This window comes from Pterocles gutturalis, unplaced genomic scaffold (assembly GCF_000699245.1).
Source record: "Pterocles gutturalis isolate BGI_N339 unplaced genomic scaffold, ASM69924v1 scaffold18781, whole genome shotgun sequence".
Taxonomy (NCBI): Eukaryota; Metazoa; Chordata; class Aves; order Pterocliformes; family Pteroclidae; genus Pterocles; species Pterocles gutturalis.
This window is the reverse complement of record NW_010098285.1, coordinates 40,075-55,544: the sequence shown is the minus strand read 5'-3', so window position 1 is coordinate 55,544 and position 15,470 is coordinate 40,075. Positions and strand designations below refer to the sequence as shown.

At 39.5% G+C, this 15,470-nt stretch overlaps 1 protein-coding gene across 1 annotated transcript in view; it reads left to right on the top strand.

Moving 5' to 3' along the window:
* Positions 1-301: 301 nt before the first annotated feature.
* The window catches only part of AKT1 (v-akt murine thymoma viral oncogene homolog 1), a 34,583-nt gene continuing 19,414 nt past the window's right edge, over positions 302-15,470 (top strand). Inside the window, exons 1-7 of the mRNA XM_010072493.1 lie at positions 302-428; positions 7,037-7,148; positions 9,956-10,103; positions 11,894-12,025; positions 12,193-12,258; positions 13,909-13,977; positions 14,690-14,815. Of these exons, the coding sequence (XP_010070795.1) occupies positions 7,048-7,148; positions 9,956-10,103; positions 11,894-12,025; positions 12,193-12,258; positions 13,909-13,977; positions 14,690-14,815 (642 nt within the window). The 5' untranslated portion in view covers positions 302-428; positions 7,037-7,047. The remainder of the gene's footprint in view (positions 429-7,036; positions 7,149-9,955; positions 10,104-11,893; positions 12,026-12,192; positions 12,259-13,908; positions 13,978-14,689; positions 14,816-15,470) is intronic.

The window sequence follows — 15,470 nt, the reverse complement described above, 5'->3', positions numbered from 1 at the left end:
ATTTAAAATGCATTTAAGGCAGATGTTGCAGAATTTGAATGGAAAGCGGGGTAGATGGAAGAAAAAACATAGCTGTTTACCTATTATGAAGTCCCATTTTTATGGTTAACATTGCTAGCAATATCTGACTCAGTGCCTGTATTTTTCCACTGTTTGTATCAGAATGAACTGAATGTTCTTAAAACTACTGCTATATCAGGATGACATATAGTTTTGATACTGAAAAAAAAAATATTGACATGTCAGTATTTCAGGGTATTTTCTGATGTTCTCTCCCTTTGCCCATCTTTCCTTTCCAGGAGAGTACATAAAAACATGGAGGCCGCGGTATTTTCTTTTAAAGAACGATGGCACGTTCATTGGCTACAAGGAACGACCGCAGGATGTCGACCAGCGGGAAACACCTTTAAATAACTTCTCAGTAGCTCGTAAGTGCTTTTTACATGCTCCTTCATCCAGTTTGGGGGTTGATGTCTTCTTGTGATCATAGTACCAGTAAGGTGCATCAATAACATTCAAATCTGCCCAGACCAATGGACTTAAACACTAAATGTGTTTATTTGAAATTATTAAAAAAAAACCCCTCTGTTTCTCAGTAATGATTGTGATGTGGAGGTTTGATGCTCTGCTTTTTTTGCAGTTTTCTACTAATTTACCATTTCTGATTATAGAATAAAACAGGTTTATTTGTTAATATTTTGTATGTCTGCTATTCAGCAAGTTGCTTTAAAGAGAAAAGTAACTCAGGTGTGTGTCTTTGTACTTCGAAGATGGGCACAGCTGAAGCATTTCAGCCTCTGTTCTGCCACCAGATGTGGATTCAAGTGGCATTGATGTAGGTCGAAGTTATTTAATCGTTAGCATAAGAGAACACAGAGTGAGCACTGCTTTTAGTGAAAGACACTCAGTTTTTCTTAATTTTGAACACAAAACCATATTTCTTCTATTAGAGCCAATGAAAGGATTTGGAAATAATAACATCTCCTAACCTCTGCATTCTGTCCTGTGCAAACATTTCCGACTTTGTTCAGGTGCTGCAGCACAGGATGTGATAGAAGGCTCTGAAGATAATTTCCTTTTCTTGCTCATGTTTTTAACCTTATGCTGTATACTTCCAGCTTTTATTTTCTCCTGTTCTTAATCTTTCCTGTCTCATGATCTGCCTGTATGTCGTTCCACCACTTAAAAATAGATCATTGTGGCACCTGCTATTAACAACGATCTGTTCTGTGATCCTGGTGACTAGGGGAAATGAAATTCTGCAGAGAGAAGGGTAGAGGCTTTCCCTCTTCGGTACGGGGTAGCTTGAAATATATGGGGTTCATCTTTGTAGTTGACCTTTAAGCAGACAGATTTATTTTGAAGCACCCTGGGCCCGGAAGAGGGCTGGGCAGCACTAGGAATTAATGCAAATGTTCTTTTTTTTTTTTTTTTTTTTTTTCCACTGGTAACAACATACACCTGTTCTGACTGATGATGGGAATAAATAATGGACATGCTGTTGCCCAGGGCCTCTGTGCAGGAAACCAAAAGCGCTTTGGGTTTTTTTGTCTCATTTTAGAGTGAGAATTGTCATAGTATTTTCATTTTGGTAATGATACAGTACTTTCCTCTTTAGACTGGTATCTTCTTATAGATCAAGAAGGTAAAGGAAAGCAGCAAAAGCCATTAATTCATAAATTAATTAATTACTTGGTCTGTAGCCAGAGGCTATTTAGCAAATGTACTTTCTGCAGGACAGTTCCATCCTGTTGCTAACTGCATTACTTGGAATAATTATTTACTGCAGCTCAGTCCTAAGGAGTAAAAAAAAAGATGTTTCCCTTGCCTTCTCTTTGTCCAAGTTGCCTTCAGAAAGCATTAACATAAATTGGTTTTCACAACAGGAATATGTTGCTTTTTTTGGTAGATTGAGCCCATCAGTCTTGGCATTTATAGATAAACAAATTTGTTACCATGGTATCGGAGCATTGTTGAAAAACACGCAACACATGCCTATAGAATAAGGTGTAGCCCCTATGAGAGGGATTGCAGGGAGGGTGGTGGGTGGAAGGATGTTCCTAGCATTGGCTCTTGCCTAGTGAACCGGTGGCAGGTCGTGAAGGCTTTGATGATGACAGGGAGGCCTCCTTGCTAGGAGTCATTATTGTGGTTTTGGGCTCACTGAAGCAGCTGTTGCCCCACCAGGATTTAATTTCTCATGTTGGTGCTGGCATGCAGTGCTGCCAGCACCTGATGTGCAGTTTCCTTCTGGGTACCCTTCACACTTGTATCATTTGGATGTGTTTTGCACCACAAGTTTTCCCTGTGAACCTGCTTGCTTGGTACTACATTTGGGTTAACTCGGCGATTTAGCATGAGTGAACTCAAGCTGTCTCTGGAGGAAGGCTCAGGCCAGAACTCAGACTTGTGCTGCAGAGGCAGCCTACAGAAACTCCTGCCAGTGAAAGGTGGGGGGAATTTAGCTTAAATGTTTTGTAAAAATTATTCTTCTTTTTTTTTTCTTTTTTTTTTTTTTTTTTTTTTTTTAAGGGACTATGATAGCCTTGACTCTTTTGTTAATTAGTGAACTAGTTTTTTTTTAATGAGATGACAGGCTGTCTCTGCCAGTCTGTTCTTTGGAAGTGGTCCCGTGTTTCTGATTAGAATCTTTACCCTCTTCTGTTGTAAGATAACGTAGGCTTTTTTGTCTTTGCAAATAAAAGGTTTTTCATGACTAGGGTAGTGTAAAATTCATATTAAGTGATTTTGTCAACTCATGAGAGGTAGGAAATAATTCAGGAGAAAAACGTGAAAGATAAAATCCAATGTTGTTTTGTCTTTTCACTTAACAGGTATGAGAAAGTATTAGCAATAAATACAGAGTGTGCTTTCCATGTGCTTAACAGTCTCTTTATTCTCTGCACAAGCCTTTTCCTTTCAGTCTGTGAGGGTTTTGATCATGCATCTTTGAAAGCTTGCTTATAGGGCCCGCCCGTGGGTAAGGAGAGGCTCACTTTTTTTTTGAAGTGCCTTTTTCTCCAACTAATTTTCCATTTAATATAGCTATATATCTATGTTTGTAATTTAATGATATGTTTAAGGAGTTTATTTTGCCTGGAAGTTACCTATTGGTGATTTGCTTAAAAAAAACCCCAACCAAATATAGCAAAACTTCTGAAAGGTGGTGGATGAGCATTTAACTGTGATTTTTTTGAGCCATATTTGTGTTCGTGTTCTGTATTTCACCACTAGTAAGATAGAAGCAATAAAAAAAGTCTGTGCCTAAATAGTTCTGCTCCAGAGACCCTGCAGATAAATAACCAATAGAGCCTGTGTTGTAAACCTGCGAGATAAGTAGCCTTCATACCAATCGTAATCTTGGATTATCATGTATGTCTGCCTATTAGGTTATAAGCCTTTAAAACCATATAGCTCAGAAGAGCCGTATGTTGTGAAAAACCACATGGAAGGAGAGGCTATTCCTGTTAGAAACAAGGGATTATTTCACCGACTGTCAAAAAGGAGGGTGGGCTGTGGTAGTTTTGTCGTACAGCTGAAAACATAATTGCTCAACAATCTAAGTGCTCCTTTTGGGACTGTGTGTGTGCAGTCAGGCATTTCTCAGAGGGCACGGGATGGCCAGATTAGTGGGTATATTTTCTTTGCTGTTACTAGGGGCCACCTTGGTCCAGGTCTGTAACTCGGGGCTCCCAGCTCCTCCCTTTTGCCATGCTGAGCTTTTTGGGGGCGAATCTGTCCAGTGGTGCTACCAGAAAAAGAGCACTTCAGCATAATACTTCTTTTCGCTTTTCCAGAGTTTTATTTATTCATAATTCTTCTTGCGTACTTTACCTTTTTTTCTTTTTTTTTTTTTTTTCCCCCTATCCCCTTCCTTAAAGATTTGAAGGATTCTTCCTTGATATTATTGTTTTAAAGTGTGATGTCATTACATAGGGAGCAGAGCTTGACACTTTCATCGCAAATAATCTGCCTTTTAGTTTAAGTGCTGGGGAAGCAAATATTGTGACATTTTATAAAGTCACTTGGATAATACTAAGTGTCTTTCAAATACAAAATGGTAATTTACATTTGAATGCCTTGGTGTCTATTCCTGTTAGGAACAATTTCTCTGTCCTACTTACTTTAAAAGACCAAATGCCAGGAAAGAATCAAGAGGTTCTTTAGAGCAATTTAAATCATTTTTAAAGGCTGCTGTTCATAGTACTTACTTTGTTGCAAACGAGGAATACTTAGGTGTGCCTGTTTGACAGCAAAAACTGTCTTCAAAGTGGGTAAGCGACCCTCAGCCTGTATTTGAAGTGTGAATGTTTTTATAGCAGAACCCCCAAACATGCCATGAATCAGACCCAGTATCTGTATCTATGCTCTGCTGTAGTGGTGTGTGTTTGTGGTACATGATTATAGAAGGCAGGTTTGGTGCTTCTGTCCCTTGCCAACTACCGTAAAGAGCACAGAGGCAGTTTTAAAAGTAAGAAAAAACCTACTGCTTCATCGTTTTGCTGATGAAATCCACGCAATTGTTGTATATTGGGAGAACTACGTGGTAGTGTCAAACTTTCTGAAACCTATATGGTACAGCACTTTGGTAAAGCAATTTAAAAATAAAGCCTTCTGTATTTCTTGATATGTGCTGTTATGATTGAGCAGGGTAATTAGACAGCATATTGTTCACTAAACAAAACACTTCGATGTGACATACTTGAATTATAGTGGTTATTAACTGACAAATCTCTATTATTCATCTTGCTGTATGCCTTAAAGATTGCTGGATCAGCAAGCTTAACAAATATCAATGGACAGTGCTGATTTAGGGGAAAAGTGCTGTTGTTTAATTGGTCCCCTTGAATGACAAAAAATGCCTTGTGTGGTTTATTATGTTGAAATTAAATGGTTAAAGTTTAGAGTTCATGGCTAGTTTAAATATCTGTGCTGCTACTTCAGAGTAAATACTCTGAGGTACTAAATGTGAATCTAAAGGCTGTTTTAAAAAAGTAAGCAAAACCTCTCAGTGTATTTCTTCATCACGTTGCGCTTCTGGATAAGTAGAGGAGAAGATCTCTGGATTAGCACGAGGTTAGAAATAGCCTGATTTTCTTCTTCGAGTCTTCAGCCAAATCCAGTATCCATTAGAGCTTTGTTGTGCAGGCTCATAGAGGACAGCCCCAGCCTTAATCTAATCATGTTAAGCAGACAAAAATGGGAGACAGAGCAAACACACAACAACAACAAAAAAAGAACAGCAGCTAAGTTAAGGTGGGCAATCCGGGTAGATCTCTTGAGTTGAATTTGTCAAAACTGGGCTTACTGGCCTGCGCCAGCTTGTGCAGTTGTGTTCGGCCCTAGGTGCCATTCTGCAAAAAGAGGATGGAGGTCACTGGAAGGCTAAATGTGGCGCTCTGCAAGCACGGCTGCGTCACTCTGTGGAAGTTCTTTAATCTCGGTGAATGAAGGAGTGCCGTTTAGCACACTAAAACCTTTTCATGATTCATTAATAAACTTTCTCTAATCTAATTGCAGTGCTTTATTAGGATGTAGTGTAACCTCAGCGTGCTATTAAAGAAAAATAAGATTTTCTCATCATGAAAAATGCAAAGTTACTCATTGAAAAGCTTATAATTCCAGTAGCAAATGAGGCATGAAATATATTGCCAGAAATACGGCTCCCAAAAACACTGGCAGTAAATATTTTATCTTGGTGCTAATTAAGAGTTTGAATTTAAAACTGAGCATTCTAAATGTTCACAATAATAAAATTAACCTAACGATACCAGTGTAGCCTTAGTAACGTGCACTGTTATTCTGGCTGGATTCTGTCCTCGGCTTGCACATCGCTGATGGTAGGATGTTCATAGCTGTAGCAGTAAGCAGAAATTTCTTCTTGTCTTCGTAGTGCCTTTTTATTTACTTGGAAGTTGATTTAGAACCTGAAGACCAAATAATAGCAAGCTTGTGGTTTCATTAACTGCAAGGAAAAGAGTTTAATGTAAGAAAAGAAAACCAATTATCTCTCCTTTTTTTTTTTTTTTTCCCTTTCTCCCCTGCTCACTTGGCTTCTTAATTTGACTTTCCTTTGACAGGAGCTGTTTAATTAGCATTATATTTTCTATTAATATAAATCTGAAAAAATGTGGCGTTTTGGCTTCTGTTGTTTCACTGATTTTCTTTTGGGTTTCAGGTCTTCTCTTTTAGTGTAGCTAGCATACTCTTCATCAGGTGTATTTTCAAGCCCAAATTTGAAAGATAAATATTCGTAACAGCCTATGAAGTCTGAAATAGTAGGTGTTATTTTTAAAAAATATAATGCTCAGCTCTCAAAAGACTATTATTATGAAGGAAGTGGTGTTTTTTCGTGTAGCTATACTTCTCTAGCCTTTTTAGGTTGTGCTTAAATACCAGCAGTGATGGAAGCTGTTAGCTGCGTGTCCGTACAGCATCCGACTCTGCCGCAGCTGTCACAAAGGCGTTTTGAACAGGGTCTTTTCTGGGGGTACCTCTGCAGTTTGATGTTCCCTCTAGTGTTTGAGGAATGGAAATGCTGAGTCTAATCTTTGTCAGGTTGCTGTGAAATGACCAAACACGCTCTCTAACAACTCCTTAAAAGCCAAGGACGGGGTTTTATGTCGGGAAAGTCAAAGGGAGGGAACGTGGGGGCTTGGCTTCAGTTTCAGTGGATGTAATTGCTGCATTATCAGCTGACTTTGTCCGTGTGCTCTGCTCTGGATGACCTTTGGCGTGTAGGACCTGAATCTGAATGGCTTCTGTGTCGTCACATCACATTTGTACTTACCTCTCTGGGCAGACTAAATGGGGAGCCTGTCTAAGCAAAATTTGATTTCGGTGCTGCTTAGATGACTATCTCCCAAGCTATTTATTGGTTTCATCAACACAGTAAATTGTCTTAAGTCTCCTAAAGAAGTACTTACAGAGATTTCTGTGGCTGATTAATTGCAACAGTTTGCTAGATAAGAATAAAGACAAATCATTGTTTAAACCTGCTTATGTACTATGACTCTTTCTTCCTTGATTGTGGTAGAGTGCCAGCTGATGAAGACAGAACGACCTAAACCAAACACATTTATCATTAGATGCCTCCAGTGGACCACAGTAATTGAAAGAACATTTCATGTGGAGACTCCAGAGGAGCGGTATGTTTCATTCATATTTAATACATAAACTACTTGCAAAAGCAGATGCAAGTGTTCGGCATTAATAGCAAGTCTTTTTCTGAAGCTCTTATTTGTCAGATGATGTAAATCTAGACTGAAAAGTGACAGTTTCTGAACAGCTCAGTTTTAGTGCATGTTCCAGTATTAAAGGTACCTTAACAGGGGTTTCAGAGAGTGGATCTTGAGTAGTATTTGTAAGTAAAATGTTGCTAGGTTGGGTATCCAAAAGGGACAGGTGCAGGTGTGTACCAGCACACAGGTAGTTATTTCTGGAAGCTCAGAGTTCGTTTCTCTCTGGAAATGTTGTGGTATGTGAAGTGAAGGGCTTCTGACCTGGGAGCTTCTGGAAGGATGAGCCCAAGTAAAATAGAGATTCAGGCAAAGCTGGGTTGTATCAAAATACTGACCTTTTAAAGCCTTTTTAGACACCTTGTTTTTAAAGGAAAAAAATTAGTTGTATCATTGCTGATTGCTAATGTTTTATGCAAATTAGATAATAAAGGTGATAGTTATCTGCTGCAGGTGCAGATTTCTGTTTCAGCTGTTAGGAAACAAAGCTAAGAGCACGCATCCTGTGCTCTCATCATTGGAGAATTGATCTCTTACCTCCTGGGAGAACAGTTTCCCAGTGTAGCTATTCTACAACTGCGGAGTACTTAAATATTTACTTGCTCTTCAGGAACTGAATTCAAATTATTCCAGTACCATTGCCCTAGGGGAAGGGGTGTTTTAAAACCCTTGTCCTCCCTAGATATGATACTGGCACATGTTTCTTTTTAAGATCAGCAAATTCTACCTAATATTCTTTGCTTTTTTCTTTCGTAGCCTTTGCATGCACTTATTTGAAAAAGGGTCTGGTTTGTTGCTTTTGATTCTATTACAATGATCAGAAGAAGGTGAAATCAAATTAAAAGCAAAGAAAAATAAACTGGTCCTTGTTTCCTTTAGTAGCTTCGTGTCAGTGACCCTAAAGGGAATGAATAACAGTTTCCACTTGGGGGAAGATTGTGTTTCAGTCTTGTTTTGTTCCCTCCTAGCCAATTAAGTCAGCTTTGTGACACTTCAGGGCTCACGGTGTTAGTCACCTCTGTTGTGTACGCTTGAGACATAAAAGCTGAGGGTGAAATTCTGGTCTCCCAGAAATCAAAGAGATTCACTTCAGGAGGGCCAAGATCTTAACGAAGTCAGTAACAAACCTTAAAAGTGATGTGAAAGTAGCTATGCCTTTAGACTTCCCTGTGTCTTAAATAGCAACATTTGTTTTTTGAGAGAGATGGAGAGATAAAAATACAGAAGATAAAGTTCTTTTTGTAGTAGTTTTTAATAAGAAAAATTACTAGCAAATAAAGGAATGTGTTTGTGATGGCGAATGAAGAAGTCTCTGCTGGGAACGTAGGGAGAATGTTCAGAATGTTTAGCATTACCTTGCTGCCCCAGACAGGGCTGGATAGTGCCTGTTCAGACAAAATACAAAATAAAAAGTGCACAGGGTGGGCAAGTTCTTATGCGTAATTAATGCAGTTTTTATTAGAATCTTGTGTTGGGTACTTTTTCTAGTGGACTTTGCTGTCTCTGTGGAATGATCTGCCTCTTCCACCCATCACAAACTGAAATTCACATGTTCAGATACAATTTTTAGTTTTTAACCTGTTATTTCCCTGTATAATCTCATAGAACCAGTGAAAAATATGACGTTGATTAGGGTGGCATGGCTTCACTGCAGATTGCACATGGAGTGTTCAGCATTGGCTCCTGTACCTACTGTAGTAGCAAAGTATTTTACCTGAGATGTCCTTGGGAGAAAAGTGTAGCCAGTGCCCAAAAAATGTCAACTAAACCACAGTGTCCCGTTCCCTACAGATACAAAAGGCAGTAAAACGTGGTAAATTCACATAGTCCGCTGAACATGTCTTCAGCCCCTGTTTACTTTAAAGCCCATCCCTGTAAACCCTTATGAGTTGTATGCTTTATGTTCAATAAATTGGCAATTAAATGAAGGCCAAGAACTTTCACTTCAGTAATTTCCAAAGGGGTGAAATTTCCCAAAGGACACTGGAGTGGAAGTGGTCTCCACAGGGATCAGTGGGTCAGTATTAGAGCACACATTGCTCAAACAGCTGTGGAAACCTTATTGCAACCAAGACCTGTGCCTAAGATAGAATGTCACTGCTTTTGCTTTACTTTACTTTACACAGGAGTTTTACTTTACACAGGAGCTGCTGTACTGCTGTCATCATCTCTACAACAGAGGAATAACCTAAGTATCCTGGGCTTTAATATCTTTTCCTAGAACACTCCTTGCCATTAAAATTTGGGATATATGTGCGAAGAGGTGGCATAGTGCCCCCAGCAGTTGGATATATGTGTTTCAGTGCGCCGTAGGAATGGAGAAGCTGTGTTTAATTGCTTTGTGCTGCATGGGAGCCTTTTGCTTCTTGGTTTTGGCAAGTCTGGTTTTGTCATGTAAATCTCTGTATCACCAGGTCAAATCTTGAGCTGCTGACAGAATGCTTATTAGAAATTTTGTTGTCTGAAAAGCCTGATGTTGTATCCAAACTGGGAGGACTTCAGTTGTCTCTGGATTCTAGTACGATTAATAAAGATGTATGTCAAAAGTGCTCCTAAAAATGCATTTTTTACCATGCTTAAAAATGCACATAATTCATTGTATGTTGCAGTGATTCATCAAAGAGCTTTAGTTGCTCTGTATTCCTGGGTGACCCTTGCCATGGCAGATGGTGATCTAAAGTCACAAGTAACGAATATCTTTGCTTATGTTTTGCCAGGGAAGAATGGACAAAAGCCATCCAAACAGTAGCAGACAGCCTCAAAAAACAAGAGGAAGAGATGATGGATTTTAGATCTGGCTCTCCCAGTGATAATTCAGGTGCTGAAGAAATGGAAGTTTCTATGACAAAGCCAAAACACAAAGTGGTAAGTGAGCATGGCAGGAATAACAATATTTTTTAGGTCTTCTCAAATGTAGACAAGAAATAGCCATCAGGACACGTCTGTTCCCTTAACAATCACGCAGTTGGTTCTAGATGCAGCTTCTGGAGGAAACAACTGTCTGAGCTGAGCAGGTACCAGGCAAAGCCTGTGTGGGTCCACTGGAGTTCTGAGTTCAGATGTCCTCACTGGATGGCTTTCAAGGCCAGCTCAGGTCTGGATTTGGTTTGCTTATTTTCTTGTGGTACAGAGCCTGAAATCATAGCTCCTGCTGGACCGCGGGACTGTGTAAACTCTTTGCAGTCTGGTGCAAAGATATTCCAGTGGATTCACAGGACCTAGCGTGAGTCCAGTGCATTTTGTTGCTCTGAATTAAGTTTTTAGGCTAACTCCCAGACAGTTGCTGTGGTGTCTGTCCATAGTGTTCCTAGAGCTCAGGTTTTTGCATCAGGCACAGCGTCGTCTGAAGGCACAAGGCCAGCTCAGCAGTGGCCTTCTGTGAAAGGATTATGTGCCAGAGGAGGTCTTTGCCCTGTGGAGCTGTTTTAGGTATCCGTCTTAACCTTCCTTCACCTCTTTCTACCCCCTTGTGGTCTCCTGCTTGAGTTTCCATTTTCTATTCTTTCCAAATCCAAAGAAAGATTTGATAGAACCTTCTCGCATGTGAATGGTGTATCTGTGGATTGTACCAAGGCACTTCTTTGTGTCCTTATTTCACCATTGTCATCACTTTCATAAATTTGTTTGAGTTTTTGGAAAACCAATGATGTTTTTAAAGAAGAAAGATAGTCACCCACCACTGTCATCACTAAGTATGTGTGCCAGTCTTGTGTCATGTCAGTGGTTTTGGACTGGTGTGGGTGGTTACTGAATTGTAGCTGTCATTAGCCTTCTGTGGCCTTGACTGGGCAGATATGGCTCTGGCTGAGCAGCTCTTCATTGAAATGCACAAATCATCTCTTTGGTCAAATACACATGTTCTAAGGCACTGACTGTCTCTGGGCATGTTAGTGAGGATAACCAAAATTATTATTGGGGTTCTGGCATCAACTGCATTGAACAATTAGCAGAAAGTCTCCTCAGACAGCTCTAGGGAAGAATTTTGAGAAAATCTGCTCTTGTGAGCCTCTTAAAATTTTCCACCAATCAAGGCTGCAGTAGTCTTTGGCTGAATAAGTGTTACTATTGCCGTGTTGGCAATGGTCTTTGATATGACAGTACGGAGACTATTCTCAGCCTGCAACAGATTCTGGTTTTTCCCCAACATTTTTCCTAATGGCAAAATAAATAAGAACAAATGGCTAATCTATGAGGCAGTCATTTTGTCTGTGCATTTTGGTGCTGTTCCGTGAAGCACAGGAAAGCTGAACCCCTAGAGAGCTGGGGAACACTGGAAAAAAGGTCTGGGTTTAAACCCTGGAATTAGAGAAACGTGCCTTTTAGTGAATGTCTGCACTGACAAAGTGGTTAAAATGCGTATGGATTAATAATAATATGCTGTGTGGTATTTGCACAGTTGAGTGTTGAGTCATGTGGAAGAGTGTTCTGTTAATTGAAAGCTTACAGTTTTCTCTAAATAGTTTGATTGATTATCTTTGGGAGTGCACTGGTATTTATTTTTATGGAAGAATAATTTCTACTAAGCAAAAGTATTAAAAAAACCCACATATGCAACATACGCAGTGCATTGTCATGTGAATGAGAAATTCTAGTCTGAGAATGATATACTTGTTAGTTCATGTAATTCAGTTTTTGTTTGTCTGTGTCATTAACAGACCATGAATGAGTTTGAATACCTTAAACTACTGGGAAAAGGCACTTTTGGAAAGGTCATTTTAGTTAAAGAAAAAGCAACTGGACGGTATTATGCTATGAAAATTCTGAAGAAGGAAGTTATTGTAGCAAAGGTGAGTAAATGGGAAACTTGGGAATGTGGTTCACCCTTGATACAGCCTTTAGGGAAGTCATGCGAAGGATCCTCTGAGTAACTTGTAAATAATTGCTCCATTGGTGTTTGAAATGGGCCCCTGATCTGGGGAATAACTTTGCTGATTTCCTTCTACTTGTGTTTCAGGATGAAGTAGCACATACGCTGACAGAAAACCGTGTTTTACAGAACTCGCGGCATCCATTCTTAACAGTAAGCATTTCTCCCTCTGCTGGGTGTAACTTGACATCATGACAACCCAGACTTTCCTTATTTTTTGTTATTTATATAATACATGTGAGATCTGTGCTTTCCAAGTGGCTGTGTATTTTTGTACCCTTCCATTTTTGGGAAGCACAAATTAAAATGCTTTTTTAAGTCTTTTGATTCTTGCAGAGCAGGTCCTCAGTACCTCTTGAAGACGGTGTTTCAGGGTGTGGTTTGACTTTATGGCTCACCCATTTAATGGCTTGCTATCTCTGAGAGAAGTATCTGCTTTCCTTGTCCTCCAAATGCTTGGTCTCCTCTTTGTAGCAGAGATCAGGGTGACCCTGATCTTGTGACAAACAAGTTCAGGAAGATAATGGTGGGGGGAAAACCCTTTAATTTTGCCTTTCTTTGTTGTTTTTTTACGCTCCCAGAAACAGCTCAGTATGGAATCAGAGCACTGGTAATGCCAGCTGAAGGATAGTGGTGGGAGGATGTGGGATGGGGCAGGGAAGAGCAGGACCATGCTTTATCCACTACTTTCCATTTGGATTGGTTTATCTGTGAAATCAAATCATACTCTCAGTGTAGACCTCCAGCACCAGCAGTCTCCAATTCCACCTCAAGATTTTGTTTCTACTATTTATTACAAGTTGGCTCTGAATTGTTTCAAACTGCTTAAGCCCTGTAAGAGACCTGGGATCCTGGTTACTTCCTTTGTCCAGGTACACAAGGGCTTAGCTGGAATTTAGACCTTTTAAGCATGGCCTCTGGAAGTAAATATTGACTGTAGTGGGTATAATCACTAAATGTTTGTTGACATGTCTAAAATCCAATCCGCCCTTTCTCTGCAAAAATATGACTTGTTTAAAAATCCCACCCTTAGTGATGAAGACGGTGATATCATATGCAGTATTTTCTTTTTAATGATTTCATAAACCCAAATATCCAAAACAAGGGCTGTCTTGGGAAGGAAGTCAGCTACGAGACTGGGTTGTGACCAAAAAACTTAAGACTGTGGCAAACAAGTTGGTGCTACTCTTGACACAGGAATCCACGTGACAGGACTGTATAAAGGCACCTTTTGATGCTCCATCACACCCTCCATCCGGTCTGGTTTTGTGAATTGCTCACAAATTGGTATTGACAGCATTGCTCAATCCTCTGGCAGGCTGTCAACGGGAAGCAGTTGCAGGCCGCAGGGCAGAGACCAGGGGGCTGTTTTTTGTAAATGTATATGTGTTTCATATCAGAGGCCTTGTAGCCAGTGTGGTAAAACCTTGTGTTCTGGGGTTTGGTTGTGGCCTCTTGTCTGTGAGGTGAAATTGTCGGAGCTTCTGGCCTGGGGAGGAAACTTCAGAGCCACGATTAGTACGTTTTGTACTTTTAATGGGCCAGGAGTTTGTTTCACAGCATTATAGGTGTTCCTGATAGCTTCTGCAAGGGATTGTTTTAATGTTTCATTTAATTTATTTAAAGAAATAAGTCGGTGGTGGATCAGCTGCAACAGGAAAGTATATTATGTAAGATCTAAGGAGAAAAAGTCCACTAAAATAGGATTTTCATGTCTGTCTTATGTTTCTGAAAATATATTAAAATACTTTTGTAACTGTCAATGTGATCTGTCTTCTAAGTTTTGTTTTAAATCTCTTTCAGGCTTTAAAGTATTCCTTCCAGACACATGATCGCTTGTGTTTTGTTATGGAGTATGCTAATGGAGGAGAGGTAAGAGAAATATAATAATGTTTAGTACGTTGGGATTTTTCTGCACTACTACTAATTCTGCTTGATATTATGTAGCTAAGGCCCATCTTTGCAGTTCTAATTAATCCAAGTTGTCCCAGTTGAACAGAGCTGTTTGCAGGTTTACTAATATTAAGACTCATAATTTTCTTAACTCTGTTTTCAGAGAACAGAGGTTTTGGGTATAGGTTAATATTTTACATGATAGCAACATATTGCAATCTGACATTTAGTAATTCAGAAGGCAAGGTTGCTTTCTAGTTGCTCATCAGACAACTTTTAACACTTTTTAATGAATATCATGAGCACGCGTTACTTTAATGGGAGAATTAGAAATGGCAAACTACTGTTAGTCAAGAAGGAAAAGTTGGAATATTAACATCTCTAAATTGTGCATTAAGCTGTAGTTTTAATATGTAATTGTAGTTCAATCAAAATGAGCTTTTATAATTTTCTGTACGTACAAGAATGTGCAGCACAAACTGGTTATCAGTGTGCATCTGTGAATACGAGATATAATTGTCTAGTCATTTAATTTATGATGCTTTTTAACACATTTGGGAACACAGCTGGCTGAGGATGGGAAGGGCTTTCCTCTTATGTAATATCACATTCCAAGCAGGATGGCCTGCGAAATGTGAGACAAACTCAGAAACATGTTCAATTGAAAGGTAACAAACTATTGCTCTTGTAGTTGTTTTTCCATCTGTCAAGAGAGCGTGTCTTCTCTGAAGACCGGGCTCGGTTTTATGGAGCTGAGATTGTTTCAGCACTGGATTACCTGCATTCAGAGAAGAATGTGGTTTATAGAGATTTGAAGGTACGTAGAAAAATAATTTCATAGGCTTTTTGGGTTTGGGTTTTTTTTGCTAGTCACAAAAAGCAAATGAGTCTGAAATAAGAAAGCCTTTCCTGACTGAACTCTAACGTAACAGTTATTGCAGCTGTTGGGCTTGACTTTACAGGATGTCTAAACACTTTTATAGTCTAAAACATAATGCATTTATCAGGACTCTGGCAGTGTTTCAGAGAATTTTAAGGGGTACTGAGCTACTTGGGTTGCATTTTCACTTGCCTGCTTGTGTTCTAAGAGAAACCTTGCTGGCTCTTCTGTGTGGTGGAACATAGTCCTGGGCTCTTCATCCCAGGTCTCATCAGATAGATGCAAATTCATACTGTGTAGATGTTGCGCTTCCTTGCACTGTGCTGCACAGCACTATCTTCATAGTACCTGCTTGCAGTTAGAATATTGGATAAGCTTCAAGTTGCCTATTTGTTTGGTGAGCACAGAAGGGGAAAAAAAAAAAAAAGAAAACAACCAAAAAGAAATCTCAGGCAAACAAACTTGGGGAAATTCTTGAGGATAATGCAAGAATAGCATTTAATGTTTTTTCCCTGAGAAGTGTTTTGAGGAGAGGATGAGGGGGTACTGGTAGTTCGTTTAGGAGCAATCTAAAATGAAGCATGCTCTGTAA